General features: G+C 57.6%; 1 protein-coding gene across 1 annotated transcript in view; it reads left to right on the forward strand.

The window, feature by feature from the left end:
* STAB1 (stabilin 1) overlaps window positions 1–13,300 on the forward strand; it is a 59,925-nt gene extending 46,625 nt beyond the window's left edge. Inside the window, 25 exon segments of the mRNA XM_075432323.1 lie at window positions 178–297; window positions 1,316–1,363; window positions 1,490–1,573; window positions 2,440–2,586; window positions 2,754–2,891; window positions 3,576–3,635; window positions 3,741–3,917; window positions 4,468–4,554; window positions 5,006–5,152; window positions 5,323–5,388; window positions 5,960–6,185; window positions 6,762–6,911; window positions 7,747–7,851; window positions 8,249–8,356; window positions 8,553–8,746; window positions 9,415–9,559; window positions 9,845–9,978; window positions 10,316–10,481; window positions 10,681–10,787; window positions 11,009–11,128; window positions 12,099–12,251; window positions 12,359–12,478; window positions 12,593–12,739; window positions 12,926–13,072; window positions 13,160–13,300. Coding sequence (XP_075288438.1) covers window positions 178–297; window positions 1,316–1,363; window positions 1,490–1,573; window positions 2,440–2,586; window positions 2,754–2,891; window positions 3,576–3,635; window positions 3,741–3,917; window positions 4,468–4,554; window positions 5,006–5,152; window positions 5,323–5,388; window positions 5,960–6,185; window positions 6,762–6,911; window positions 7,747–7,851; window positions 8,249–8,356; window positions 8,553–8,746; window positions 9,415–9,559; window positions 9,845–9,978; window positions 10,316–10,481; window positions 10,681–10,787; window positions 11,009–11,128; window positions 12,099–12,251; window positions 12,359–12,478; window positions 12,593–12,739; window positions 12,926–13,072; window positions 13,160–13,210 — 3,147 coding nt within the window. The 3' untranslated portion in view covers window positions 13,211–13,300.
* The last annotated feature ends 2,038 nt before the right edge of the window (window positions 13,301–15,338 follow it).

Here is a 15,338-nt window from a genome sequence, read left to right on the forward strand (position 1 = left end):
ATTTGGTGCTGAAAAGCCCGTGAAGATTTGGGTGAGGTTTACTCTAAGGCATTACACAGATGAGAGGAATGGTTTCCTTTCCACTGGGCTGGAGGTAGTTAGCAGCTCCCTCATGCAAGTGGCTGTTCAAATTGTTGGTGATGCCCCTCCATGCAAGCCTTTCGCATCTCTTGCTAGAACAACGGAGGCTGTAGTCCATTTGGGGTCTGCAAGTACACGGGCCCTGGCACTCGAAACTGCTCCTGCTCTTGGCACAGTGTTGGAGATGGCTTCACCTGCCGTGGAAAAGTGTATCAGGTGAGAAGCATGCACAGCATCTTTTGTGTTTGGGCCCCTGCCCTGCAGCAAACTGCTCCCTCTCCTCCAAGCGTAAGCTGCAGGTGAGCAGACCTGTAGTACCATATCAACACAGGTGTGGTGTAGGACTGGAGACAGGTGCTTTGAGGCAAACTATCCATAAATCATAGGTGTATTTGGGGTGTCAGCTGGGGCAGAGAATCACAGGAAAGCGACCTTGCTCCAAAAGGACCTGGGATGTGAACACTATGCTGCTCTGTCGGCAGCATTTGCCATACCTCCAGAGTGCTGTTTTCTTAATATGACAAACAAATGGGAGTAATTTTTTTTTCCCCCAAGGGAACCCACTTCTCCTGGTCTGTGGGATCAGGGCAGGTGTTCCCTGTGGCCGTGCCAGGACTTGGGATCCAGTCTGGAGGGCAACAATCCGTCTCTGGCTCTGTTGCCAATTCAGCAAAGCTGTCGTTGGGCAAACTGGTGACCTCTTCTGGTAGCAGCAAATAAAAGTTGTCATGGCCACAGCAGAGCCAGGAGAAAAGAGATGGACTCAGTTCTGTGGTTCTGCTCTTACTGAAGTGTGGCAAGGAGAGGGAGCTTGCTATGCCAAGCCTATATCTGCCACTCTGGACAGCACCACAGAACTGGTAGTGGCAATACAGTCAGGTTAAAGCAGATGTTTTGTGAAGCAATCAGGGTGTCCCATGAGCACAGGGGAGGTTCAACCTATGAGTCAGCTGCTGCAGAAGCAGATGGCTTTCATCTCTCTGCCCTCTCTCTTGCAGCATCTGTGGTGTGAATGGTCCAGGCAGAGCTCACTGCCTGCTTTGTAACCTCCAGTCATCTGTGCCCGCAGTGCTGGCAAGGGAGGGAGGGAAAGATTGCTGTGGTGTATCAGGAGAACCGGTGTCTCACTGGTGTGGGAGAGTGACCTGGTGTGGAAGGAGCAGGTCACCGTGCTGACTGGCCAGGAACAAGTGGAAGGGACTCTGCTAACACCAGCTGTTTCTCTTTGTTTAAGGAGCTTGGAAGGATCGAGGACGCATCCGTGTTCTTTAAGATGATACTGGTTAGTGACAAACAGCTTTGTCCTTGTTTCTGTGTAGTAAATCCCACTGAGGGTTTTCTGCAAAGGGTCTTGCTAACTGGAACAGTGTTTTCTGTTTCCCTTCCCACAAATGTTCTTCTACCACAGGCAGAAAACATCAAGGAGCTCAGTGGGGCAGGGCCTTTCACTGTCTTTGTCCCACGGACAGATTTCATAGCAAACACCACAACGGTAAGTGTCCTCCCATCCCAAGCGCTGTCAGGTGCTTGGCAAGCATCAGGCATGGCAATGTCCTCTCTGGGGCAGTTCTGCCCAGTGAACTGAAGCAAAGGGGCTGCACAGCAGAGGGTTAATGGCATCCCCTGTTGTCCATCAGTGTAAGACCAGAGGTGTGGATGGCGGCTCACTACAGAGACAATCTGGGCAGGGGTGGACATGGCTCCTGTCTTCAGGAGGCCCTTACTGGAGCCCCTGCCTCATGGACCTTAGAAACCAAATCAGTGATGCGTGGTGACTTTTGTTACCCATGGCTGTTAGGGACTGGTAACATCAAGGCTTCACAGCATCTCTGATGGTCCCTTCCTTCTAGTCCCAATGAGTGGGATGTCTGGGGCAAGTGGAGACATGAGGCAGGAGAGATCCTTATTCATGACACTGTAAACCAGACAGGTTCCTGACCAACAGCTTTCTGGTGTTGCTGTAATGGAAGATCCTAATACCATCACTCACAAGTCATGTTGAGCAGCTTCACATCACTCGTCCCAACCTTTTTCCCATGGGCCCCCCCATCCACCCAGTAAAGGAACAATTCCCAATGACCACATATCCCAGGTGTCTCTTCCTCAAGGCCAATGTGGTCGTTTGCCCTCCATCAGGAGACCTGAATGCTGGTTTTGTCAAGCTGGTTGAAATTTCCCAAATCTCTCAAATGGTTTTGTGCATTCACTGCAGTCTTGGGGGGACTGGCTTTCCTGCAGGGATGGGTCAGAGGGGGCTTGGGCAATCCAGGTCTTCCTCATCAGGTCTGGGTGTCCCCCCTCTCCCCCCGCAAGGCAAAGTGCTCCCAGTGTGATCTAATTCTTGTTTTCTCTCTGTAGTTTGAGGAGTGGAGGAGCAGAGGTCTCCTCCGGGACCTGCTTCGCTACCACATGGTGGGTTGCCAGAAACTGCTGTCCAGTGAATTGGAAGCCCAGGCATCCCTTACATCTTTATCTGGCCACAAAATAAAGATCACAGTGAAAGAGGTAAATCTCTGCTACAGTTCCCTTCCCTGTCCCACTTGTCAGGATGTCACTTTTGCTGTCATTTGAAGGCCACTGTGGTTGTGGCAAACAACTTGCCTAGGGCTCGCAGGTGGCTTATAGGGCAGTGTTGTGGGTGGGAATACCTCATCGCATCCCTTCTCTCTCAGAATAGCATCTATCTCGATGAGGAGGCCAAAGTGGTCACGAGTGACATCGTTGGTGTGAATGGAGTTATTCATTTCATCAACAAGATCCTCATTCCAAGTGACCTGATGGACCGTAACATTTCCTCAAAGATCTCTCAGGTGAGGCTGAAGCAGTGACTGTGCTCAGGTAACTGCCGTGGTGAGGACAGGGCTAAGATCTTTCTCCCAACAGCTCTGATAGTGCTGTCGCTGATAAGCCCTCCACTCGCACCCTCAGCCCCAGGCTGTGTGAGGTGCCCTTCCTCCTGTTCCTGGCAGTGTGTAGGGCATGTCTGAGGGCACGGATTCAGCGTGTGAAGGTGACAGTGTTTGTGATGTAGCAATATTTGGGACCAGAGCTGTGATTCATCACTGGGGAACAACAGTACTGGATGTAGGCAGGGGGATCATGTCCCCTGCAAACCATCACACTTCTTTTCCAGTGCAGAGCAGACTGCAGTGTGAGATTGCCAGTGTCTCTCTGGTACTCCTGAAACAAGCGCGAGGAGCTTATAGCTCCTGCATCTTACAGCAAATAACACATTTTCTGTACAGCACAACAGAGTGCTGAAACTCATCCCAGCTCTTGCCATAGCAGCATCTACCCAGAATGAATCAGAAAAGCGGTGGCTGCTGAATGCCAGCACCTGCCAGGCCAAAGCCATCAGCATGGTGATGACAGAGATAAATTTGTCGAGTTTAGCTACTGTAGTTGTTAACTGTCTGGTTTCTCCCCTGCATTGCTGCTGCGGGCCCTGAAGGGGGACCTCATAGCGACGGTTGTTTGCTTTCTTCCCTCTGCAGCAAAATATCACGGAAGTGGCAGAGGCCTTTGGTTACACCATTTATAGCAAGCTCCTGCAGGTGAGCGATCAGACTCCTGCTGCTCTCTGGAGAGGTGGTGTGTACGTGTGCATGTTCAGTTTTGGCTTGGGGCTGCTTCTTTGTATCCCCTCTTGTCTCGGACAGGACGCGGAGCTGCTTCCACTGATTAGTGACCCCCTGCATAGACCCTTCACCATGCTGTGGCCCACAGATGCTGCATTTAATGCCCTCTCAGAGAAAAGGCAGAAGTGGCTGTACCGCAGAGAGCATCGGGATGTGCTGGCCTCCTACCTCAAAGCACACATGATCAGGGACACAAAGGTAAATGTGACAACAAACAGGCTCCTACCTCCCGAGGCCACATGTGGTGCCACCACCTGCCTGTGGTTACTCCAGAGCAACCTTGCCCAATATTTTGCCGCTGTAGAACATGCAGCATATTAGTTGTCTTGAGAAGACCCAAAGCTGTTTGAGCATTTGAGGCAACTCGCGCTTCATCATGAACCTCTGGTGCAGTGTGGCTGAGCTGAGACCTTCTATCATCAGCTTCCTGGGGAGGCCACATCACCCCCAGAGGGTCAACACAAAGCTCACAAACAGGCTCTTGTCTGCAGGGGTGATGAACAAGGGAAGAGTCCAGCTGAGCAAAACCAGGGTCTTGTTACTCACGCTGGCCTCTCACTGTTCAGGAATCTGGGACTAACCCAGCGTAGTCACACTGTTCCACCCACACCAGCTTCATGTGCTGCCACGTCACACCCCCTCTCAGTGTGGCTGCTGACCCCTGTCCTCGCCAGGCAGCGTTCCATTAGAAGTATGAACTGCCAGTTTTGCCTGTCTCTCCCTTCATATTCTCCTTTTTCCCTCTTAGATTGTGGCTGGTAACGTGCCCCAAGTCGAATCCATACGGACCATGCATGGCTCCACTGTCTCGTTCAGGTGCAGCAAAACCCACGTGGTGAGTGACGGTGATGCTGGGCTCTGCTTGCCACTGAGCAGTTGTCCCTGGGCATAGCCACGGGGCAGCTGATGCTCCAGGTTGGTGCCTGGCAGGAAGTGAGCACAGAGTTGGGGTGCTTGCAGGCTGAGGCACCCCATTCCCCTGGCTGCAGCTGAGCCTGTGGCCAGCTGGCAGGAAAGCGCGGAGGCATGTGGTACCTGCACATGCACTTCACGGTGACCAGGTTGTGAAGCCAACCACATGGTGGCACAACCTTTACTGAGCACGTGTTGCATGGACAGAGGCCATTTCTTAGGAGAGATGGCTGTGAAAAGTGGCAGTCAGGAAGGGTGCTTAAGGACACAAGGGGTGACTGAGAAGTCACGACAGCCAAAAAGGACCACCTTTGGGTGGTGCCGCCAGGATGTAGGATGTGCCAGGATCACAAGCTGCTTTCTTCCTCTGGTAGGGGGAGCTTCTGGTGGGGAACGGCGATGCCACCATCATCCAGAGGCACATGGAATTCAATGGGGGCATTGCTTATGGCATCGATAGGCTGCTGGAGCCACCGGATCTGGGGTCTCGGTGTGATGAGTTCATCTTTGTTGAGCTGCAGGTGAGCACTTGCGATGAGGTCAGTGAGGATCTGTGCCACCTGTTGAGCCCTATGCCTGGGAAAAGGGATGTCGGGAGTGGTTGCTGGTCTTCCTCGGCAAAGCTCCAAGCAGCCAAAAGAGGCAGAAGCACATATTGAGTTATTGTGAGGTTTCTTTCTCCCCTCCACAGGGATCTACAGAGAGCTGTGGACTCTGTGGCTTCGAGCCACCCTGCCCTGCTGGCTCCGTTCAACGGGTAAAGCTCACAGATTTGTCACCAAGTAGGCCTGTTGTGGGGCTGATGACAACACCCACGCGCCCCTCATGTTTTAGCAACAAGATGAAGGCACAGCTGCATGTGGCAACTCCCTCGGCTCGGTCGCATTGTCCATGCCTTGCCCCAAGTCACGCGGTCCCATAGGGCAGGAGCTGGGCTGAGCAACATGGGGTCAGGGGCTCCAATGGTCTTTGCTTGGTCAATGCCCATATGGGTGACAGTGGCTGCAGGGATCCCTGCAGCAGCGCTGGGTGCTTCTCTGGGTGCTTTATAGCGAAAGAGCTCGGCTCAGCCACTGGAGGTGGACCAGGGATCAGATGGTGAGCAGCTGTGGGTTGTACCCCGCGCTCACTGCATCGCTCGTTGTCTCTCTCTGCCAGGTTCTGGCATGCCCCTGAGGTACATCTGTGGCTCCTCTGTCACCAGCCCCATTGCATGTTAGGAAGCCTCTGTTACTTGTCGTAGAACTGAATGAGCGGCACAAGAAAAGCCAAGGTGGGACGTCAGTGAGCAATGTGGCAAACTCTGTGTTTTGCCTGTTTCCTCGCAGGGGCAAACCAAGCGCTGCTACTATTACAGAAACCAGCTGTTGAGAAACACTTTTCTGTTTCACCGCAACTCCCCGTTGCGGCCGTCCTGGCCACCCTCCCCGTGGGACTCCTTCAGAAGACACTTCTCTTCCAGGGAGCCTCTGAAACGAGGCTGCAAGAGGAGCTGCATTTCCACCCAGTGGGTCCCTCAGTGCTGTGTGAACCACTATGGCCGTGACTGTCGGGGTAAGGAGACGCCCGACCCTCTCCCACCCCCGCCCTTTCTCTTGTGGGAAGGTGGCATTACTGGTTCAGCACAGACATCACTGTGCTTCCCTGGAGAAGGGTGGGCAAAACCCCAGGCAGGGAGTGATCCCCTGGGAGTGCGTGTGGATGGTATCGTACAGGGATATCGTAACATCTCCTTTCCTTGGTGATCCACTTGTCCCCATGGAGAGCCCTGGGAACAGGGCTGCTGAGGTGGCTGTCAGACATGTCACTCACTCACCCCGAGACGTTGCCAATACTCAACCATTCCCTGGCATCTTGCGCTTTGTGCATGGGCAGCTTTCACATCCTTGGATGAGTCTGTGGCCAGGTTAGCGTGGGGCGGGCCAGCACAGGCTCAGCACATTGCAGCAGAGTCTTCCCAGGCTGGAAGCTGTGCCATGTTTGTCCCTCTTGCCTCTGTTCCTAAGGTTTATTGTCACTGCCGAGCAGGCTCTGTGGTCCGAGCACCCCGCTGCACAGGGCAGTGGGTGGCTCCCCTCCAGCACAAGGTCACTTTGTCACCACAGCCTCACTAAGGTGCCCCATTTGCAGCGTGTCCGGGAGGGCTGGAGGCGCCGTGCGGTAACCGTGGTACCTGCGACGACAAAATTGGTGGCTCGGGGAGATGCAACTGCAGCCAGGCTTTCATCGGGACCAGCTGCGAGCTGTGTGCGCCGGGCAGATACGGGCCAGACTGCCGAGGTAAGACGGCGTGGCCTGTGGGGTGGCAGCAATGCAGAGGGTTTGGGCTGCGGCACGGGGTGCTGCCTGGAGAGCGGGTGGGTGCTGGGCTGACCTCTTTGCAGCTTACAGCATGGGAATCACTGCTGCCACGTATACATCAGTCCCAGTAACGCTCAGGTCAGAGCTCTGGGCCAGGGGACATCCCTCCATGGGCTCTCAGCAGGACAGCCGTTTGGGCAAACATAGTTTGTCATCTCAAACTACTCCAGCTATAGTTTGAGAAGGCTTGGTGGTCGTCTGTGCCGAGCCCTCAGCATCAGAAACTCCTTCTCATTTGTCACGCACAGCTGAGAGCCCCAAGTCTGGCAGAAAGCAGTATGACATATTTTGAGCTGGGGGACAAATTCATATGTTGTGATGAACCCTGTACAGAAAGAGCATCTCCTGGGATGTGCTCAGCAGGGACCTGTGCCCCTGTGAGGCAAAGGCAGAGGGAGTCCCCCATCCTCACATCCCAGGCTGGGCCTTGCAGGGTCTCCAGGCATGTTTTTGATGGCTGAAAGTTTGCAGGGACTCAAAGTGAAAAATGCATCTCTGGAAATGCCCAGGGGAGGGGAACAATGGGGGTTTGTGGGTGCAGAGAGGCTTCCCCTCCTCCATGAAGGGTGCGTGTTGCAGGGGAAGGCCAGGGCTGGCAGCGACAGGAAGGGACGCGTGTGTGCTGCTGTGCCTGCCTGCATACACTGCCCACACAAGCCATGTTTCTGCCACGTGGCTGTCCCACGGCCTGAGTGTGGCCTTTCAGTGCCACCAAGGCAGATGCCGTGACAGTGTTTTCATCCATTACTCACAGAGTGTAACTGTACTGAGAATGGCGTGTGCAATGGAGGACTGCATGGCGACGGCTTCTGCTTCTGCGCTGAGGGCTGGACCGGAGACCACTGCGAAATCAGACTAGGTGAGGGATGCCAAGCCGCACCACCTGCTGTTCTCTGCGACTCAGTGCCGTGCGGCCACTTGGCCAGCAGCTGGACTGTTCAAGCAGCTGCTCAGAAATATCTCCAAAAAAGAGCTCTCACTTGCAGGGCTCATTCTGAGATCTGGCCCTTGCTGTTGAATTTCACAAGGGCTGGGGTGGTGAGGGGGAAGAAAGCTGCACTTGATCATGAACAAGTCCTCGAGCTCAGAGGTGCTCCATGAAGAGCTTGAGGGTGAGCTGAAGGCCTGAGGCTTATCTGGAGCAGTCACGGTCCTCTGGGTTTGGGTGAGGCACCTGCAGAAAAGCGGGGGGGGGGGGCGCGCGCAGGTGACCTGGGGCAGAGGATCATTCTGACCTGTGTGTGTTCTGGTTTCAGTCATGACGCCCACCTGCTCTCCACCGTGCCACCCTCAGGCCATCTGCCGCTCCGGCAACCTCTGCGAATGCAACCTACACTACGAAGGAGATGGGAGAATGTGCACAGGTAGGGGGGGAGCCACGAGGGGCGGGGGTGGTGAGCCAAGGAGAAAGCGGAGAGCACGGCAAGACAACAGGTGACCACCTGCTGAGCAGCTCTGTCGAGGATGGCCATATCGGTGGGGTGACGGCGGGACAGACAGACCGACCACCAGGACACGTAGCAAGGTGTTTCAGTTAACCTAACGCTTTTATCTCTGTAGTGATCGACATGTGCAGCCAGGACAACGGGGGGTGTGCCAGGCACGCACAGTGCACGCAGGCTGGCGTGAACGTCTCCTGTGCCTGTGCTCCCGGGTACACAGGCGACGGCTACGTCTGCGACCCCATAGACAGGTGTGTGGACGGCAGGAACGGGGACTGCAGCCAGCACGCCGACTGCATCAGCACCGGGCCGGTGAGTACAGCCCCGAGGCCTGGGGAGATCTGCGTGCCTGGGACGACAGTGCAGGTGGCTGCCGTGGGATGCTTCAGGCTGCGGGAGGACAGCAATGTGACAGTGTCCCTTGTTACTGCAGTCCCCAGGCCTCCTCCTCCTCTCTGGTACCTTCACTATTGTGCTCATCCTGCAGGTCCTTACTGCCCGGCAGGGGCAGTGGTCCTACTGGTGTTATGCTGAGGCCATTTTTCCCCATTCCTCTGTCCAAGGGGCAAAAGCTGTGTCAGCTGTGCATAAGCTGTGGCATTTCTGGACTGTTCTGGGGGCTCCAGGATGGTCCTTTAAGGACGATGTCGGCTGTTTTTTGTGGAGGAACCAGAGCTGCTCACTGCAGGCCAGAAGATGGGACTGGGAACATGATGCAGTGATCATGAGCCACGTACCTTGAAGCCCAGGTGTTCTTCAAACTGTGTCACTAGGATTCAATGTGACATTTTTTGGTTCATGTGTAGTTGGGTGTGGGGGCAGGACAGAGGCCATGTGGCCTTCCTTAGCTCTGTCATGGTCCTGGCAGGCTGTAGAGGCATTCTGAAGGCTCATCTCCATCTTCACAGGGATATAAAGATCCCAATCTGGCATCTGCCTGTTGGCCCTCACACAAATGCCATCCTTCCTTTGTGCTGCAGAACGAGCGGCGCTGCGAGTGCAAGCGGGGCTATGTTGGTGATGGGATCCAGTGCCTGGAAGAAGCCGTGCCCCCCACAGACCGGTGCCTGGAAGACAACGGGCAGTGCCATCGGGAGGCCATTTGCACTGACCTGCACTTTCATGGTGAGTGTGCTCAACCCCGCAGTGCCAGGGCTGATATTCCGTGGAGAGGTCACACTCCCTCATCCCTCACCTTCTGGCTGGGGCACCCCTTGGGAGAGCCGGTGGGTGGGATGCTCAAGGGGCCAGGGACTCATCTCTGTAGCTTGGTCTGCCACCCTCTGTGGCACAGAGGACCCTCTGTGGGCGGTGCTGTCTGTGCTCACACCGGGGGCCCACGCAACTGCCCCGAGGAGCCTGCTTGCTCTCTACTCTGTATTGATCCTCCCTGGCCTTGGTATTTTGCAGATAAGACTATGGGCGTATTTCACCTGCAGTCACCCCGAAAAAAGTACGACTTCACTTACGAGCAGGCTCAGAAGGCCTGTGCCGCGGAAGGTGCTTCCCTGGCCACTTTCCAACAGCTCTCGGCAGCACAACAGGTCAGGGCAGGGATGCAGAGGTTGGGCGGGCAGGGGCCACCTCCATCCCCTTGTGGGGTGGGGACGTGCGGTGCTTCTCCCCGGGCGCCGTCCAGCAGTAGCGAGCCTGTGGTGTGTGGGTGGGCGACCTTCCAGGCCCTGGTTGCTTCACCTCCATCCACGAAACCAGGAGGGCTGCTGGGTCTTGCCAGTCACAGTGGGACGAGACCTCTGCCGGGGCCCAACCCCAGTTAGGTGCTGGGGGAAGCAGCATAAGGCTGCACAATGGGAATGTGCATCAGGGCAGAAAACCTGGGCCAGAGACATTTTTAATCTAACATTCATCTTCCTCTGGTAGATGGGATTCCATCTGTGTTTGGTGGGTTGGCTGGACAATGGCACAGCGGGATACCCCACAGCCTACCCCAACCCCAGCTGTGGGGCTAACCGAGTGGGCATCGTGGACTACGGCTCCCGAAGCAACCTGAGCGAGACCTGGGATGCCTTCTGCTACCGGGAGAAGGGTGAGTGGTGCGAGCACGTTTTGTGAGGAAGGACGTGTCGGGGCAGCAGGCAGAAAACTGCCCTCGGAGCACGAGGCGGGCACAGCCCCCTTGCCCACGCCAGGAGGGAACATGCTGAGGGGCATCCAGAAGCCAAGGGAGAGGTGGTCAGTGTAGCCACCATTGGCGAGTCAAGTCCCATCTTGGCGTTCCTTTGCAGATCTGACTTGCACCTGCCGTGACGGGTTCGTGGGAGATGGGTACTGGTGCAGTGGCAAACTCCCTGATGTCCTCGCAGACGACGCTCGCTTCTCCACCTTCTATTCTGTAAGCGATGTTCTCCTGGTTCTTCAGTACGCCAGCAGCCAGGCGGAGGGAGGGATCGGCTGTCACAGGGAGAAGTGGTGGTTTGGTCTGCGTACGGGCTGGAGAGTGCAAACCCAGAGGCATTTTCTTTCCAGGGCTGAGGGATGTTTCCTGGGCTGGGGAAGGTAACAGCATTGAGCTGCCGCAGTGTGCTGATGGGGAAGATCTTCCATCTTTTCCAGATGTTGCTTGATTTTGCCAATGATACAGAAGAAGGACTGGATTTTTTCACCTATTTGTCTGATGACTCCACTCCCAAAACTCTCTTTGTCCCTCTGAATTCTGGCTTCACAGAAAATGAAGTAAGCAAGCAGGGATGAGTGGCCGCTCGAGGGTGCATGGGACAAAGTGTCAGAGCCCCAGAGGAGAGCAGGAGCCAGCCAAAGCTGGCACTGTGGTAATGTGAAATAGAGTCTGGGGAAGGAGAAAGAATTTAAGTCAGAACGGACTGCTGGAGGTCTCCAGTCCAAACCCTCCCTCAGAAAAGCCATTTGGGTCAGGGTGCTCCGAGCCTTCTCCAGTTGAGCTTTGTCTATTTCACAGAATCACAGAATGGTCGGGGTTGGAAGGGACCTCTGGGGACCATCCTGTTCAACCCCCCCTGCTGAAGCAGGGTCACCCAGAGCAGGCTGCACAGGACTGCATCCAGGCAGGTCTTGAATATCTCCAGAGGAGGAGACTCCACAGCCCCACTTCTCCAGTTCTCCAGCACCTTTCAGAGATGATGGAGTGGCTTAGCAATGACATCTGCCAGCTCCCTCAGCACTCGTGGGTGCATCCTATTGGGGCCCATGGATTTGTGGGTGTCCACTTTGCTTAAATGATCTCTAATCTGATCCTCCTCAACCAAAGGAAGGTCTTCCTTTCCCCAGGCTTTCTCTCTTTCCTCCAGGGACCGGGATGCCTGAGGGCCAGCCTTAGCAGTAAAGACTGAAGCAGAAGGCGGCATTCAGTAACGCTGCCTTCTTGGTATCTTCCGTCACCAGGGCACCACCGCATCCAGCAGTGGCCTGGCATTTTCCCTAGTCTTCTATTTGCTACCGATACACTTGAAGAAGGCCGCCTTGTTGTCTTTGACATCCCTTATTTCTAAGGAGGCAATCCCCCCCTTCTCTGCGTCGTAGTTTTGTGCCATGTTGCCCATGAACTGAGCTGCCTCATGGCCAGGGAGGGTGCCTGGGCTCAGGCCAGGTGTGGGCTGCCCACAGCAGGAGGGACGGGCTGAGAGCCAGCGCAGCCGTGTCTCATCCCTGCTCCCTGCTGCTTCTTCAGACGCTGTCAGGAGAAGAACTGAAGCTCCATGTGTCGTCCAGCAATGTCGTCCTCTTCAGCTTCAACCTCACGACGGGCACCATCATCCCCTCTCAGTCGGGATACGACCTCCACGTGTCAGACCTCCCAGTGGGCAACAGCACGGAGCACGCGGTAGGTTCAGCCGCGGCGGGGGTCAAAAAACCCCCGGGAGCTTTCACCACGGGGCCCCACCGGGAGGCCCTCTGGCCGGGTGCCACCCTCTCTGCCCCGTGCTGCAGGCTGCCAAGGGGATCAACGGGACGGTGATCGTGGAGTGGGACATCGTGGCCTTCAACGGCGTCATCCACGTGCTCGCGGAGCCGCTGCGGGTCCCGCCGCCCAGCGTGCAGCTCGGCCAGGCGAGTGTCCCAGGGCCCCGACCGGGTGGGCCTGCTCCCCGCTGCCCTCCTGCCCGGGCGGTCGCGCCGCTCTGCCGGGGAGCACCGTGACCGGGCCGGTGTTTTCCGACGCAGGTGAACGGCGCGGCGCAGGCCTACGGCTCCGCGGCCGCAGGGACGTGGTCGGCGCTCTGCTTCGCGCTGGTGCTGGCTGCCGGCGGCGGGGCCGCCTACTACTGCGTGCGGCGGCGGCGGCGGGAGGGGCAGTTCGGGTACTTCCAGGTAGGCGCGGGCGGGGGCACCGGGCCGGGGGAGCGCGGAGGGGCTGCGGCAGGCCCGTGAGCTGGGGCGGCCACGGGTGGGCGCGGCCCTCGCCGGTGCGGGGGCGTGCCCGGGGGGCGGGCTGAGGGGGCGGAGACTCCACTCCCGGCGCGCCACCGTTCCGCCAATCGCGCGCCTCCCCTTCAGGCGGACCTGCGCGAGGAGGAGGAGGAGGCAGTGCAGCAGCAAGAGCGCGCGGGGCTGCGCCCCGCCAGGCCCCGCCCCCAGCGGCCGCTCGTCGCCATTCCCAACCCACTCTACGGTGGCCACGCCCCCGATTACGAACCGCTGCAGGTGAGCTCCGCCCCCCCGCCCCACCCCTTCTCCGCGCGCTCCCGCCCCGCCCCTCCTCGGCTCACCTCGGCCGCTCTCTGTCCGCAGGACTCGCTGCTGGCGGACCCCTGCGCCGACACCGGCGGCTTCCCGCAGTGAGGCCGCGCTCCCGGCCCGGTGGCCCCGCCGCGTCCCGCCGGGCGCAGAGAAATAAAGAGCTCAGCGCCACCGGCTCTGCCCGCGCCTGCCCTCCGCTGTCGGCGCGGCTCGGCCGCTGTCCTCGCCCTCCCGCCCGGCAGCCCCCAGCCCAGCGCCCGCCCTGGCAGGTCCCTGCCCGGGCACTGCCCTCCACAGCCCGCACCTCCAGCACCCGCTCCCGCAGCCTGGGTGCGTGGCGGTCCTCTCTCCTGTACCCTCCCCCTCCTCCAGGGCCCGGTACCGGTGACAGCCACCCAGCACCACCTCAGATGCCCCTTCTGCTCCATCCAGGTGCCCCCCTGCCATGAGGGGCACAAACGGCGCCCCAGGGCAGGCAGGCTCGCGGAGGCGAGCGAGGGCCGCCGGGCAGAGGGGTGGTTCGGCAGTTGGCTGCTGCATGCTGACAACTTTTATTGAGCTTTCACACAGCACAAAGACGTCAAACACCACATGCACGTACTACAGCCATTTGATTAGAGCAGCTATGTTAACAGCGGTCGTTCGGGCCACCAAGTGGAGAGCAAGGCATGTGGAAAGTCTGCGACAGGCTGGCATGTAGCCGTGAGACGCGAGTGACAGATTGATGGGCCGGCCTGGCGCACTGCAGGGAGGAACGGGCAGGAGGAGACATGCGTGTGTGTGAGACTGAGGGCTGCTGACACGCGCTGTACTTCAGCACCTTTCTCTGAGGCGTTGCCTGGCACAGGGTCCTCCCCAGCGACCTGGTCCCTCTCCCTCGGCTGCCCCCCGAGTGACAGCACTCAGCCGTAAGCACTTGCTCACAAGCAACCTGTGCCTGCCCCCGTAACCCGACAGCCGCTACCTGCCACACAGTGCAGCCCCAGAACCCAGCACATGCACGCTGCAGTCGCTCGCGCTTTTTCTTGCCTGCTCGATGCCCTTCATCCATTCTCTGTCCCTTCTCTCCTACCTGTCCCCTCCACACCGCCTGTCCCCGCCAGCAAGCTGGCACTGCCACCTGTGTTGCCATCTGCAAATGGGGCAGCAGGGAGGGGAGGAGGACCAAGGCAAACAGCATCTCCAGGGCATGCACCAAGAGCGAATGTCCCCTGACTGCTCCTGCATGTCTGTCTCCAGTGAGAGCAGCCACATCACCTCTCCTGCATGCTTTGGGGACCACATAGCCCACACTCTGCTCCCCACCTCCAGGGGCACAGCCCTTCATCCCATAGCCATCAGCTTCCGACACCCCCATCCTTCTGATGGCATGACACTGTTTCCCAGGGCCAGCCAGCAGCAGCGTGGCACAAACTCTCAACCTCTACCCACCTAACTGCCCATTCCCCGTCCCCAGAGTCCCCCGTCCCTCAGGGCCTGGCCAAAACCAGCATGGCCCCACGCTGGGTGAAGAGCCTACTTTCTGCACCTTGCTTCCTGATGTAGCTCTGACCTGCCTGGGCCTCCAGGCCATCACCCTTGTCCCCTGTCCTATAAGCTCCAGCATCGCTATTATCACCTTTTCTCTTCTCCCTCCTGCTCAGGCGGCACCCCCGTGCTTTGCACAGCCACGCTTCCCTTTGTGACCCAGCAGCACTGCATGCAGCCCCCAGGCCACCACCGCTGCTGACAGCCCTGCACCTTCCCAGAAAGGCTGAACGCATCCCTCTGTGAGGCACCACAGCCCATATCCCATCAATTGACAGAATATTGATGTCACGTGGCACCAAACCCAAAAAATTCTGACAGCACCTGGCACTAATCTCACTCAAAAGGCACGTCCCCAAACACTTCCTTTTAGACCTTCTGACCTGCTCCCACCCACCTCTCACCCAGGACTTGCACATCCTTCACAGTTAACATCTAGCCTACCAGTCTGGCACGAGGCTGAGGGCTGCTGGTGCCAGTTCTGGGTAGATAACGCTGCTGATGTGCTGTCATCCATGATGCACCCACTGATTTGCGCCACTGGCTGCCCCCTCAGCAGCCCGGTCCCCTCCCTGTCCACCTGCAGAATCCCTCACACTGTAGCACACGAGGATCGCGGGGTGGCTACAGCCCTGCCACCCCTTGTCACACCTCCCCGCCAGCCAAGCACTGGAGGCTCAGGACTCCATTTCTGAGCCACCTC

The sequence above is a fragment of the Opisthocomus hoazin genome, chromosome 11 (assembly GCF_030867145.1).
Source record: "Opisthocomus hoazin isolate bOpiHoa1 chromosome 11, bOpiHoa1.hap1, whole genome shotgun sequence".
In the NCBI taxonomy this organism is placed as follows: Eukaryota; Metazoa; Chordata; class Aves; order Opisthocomiformes; family Opisthocomidae; genus Opisthocomus; species Opisthocomus hoazin.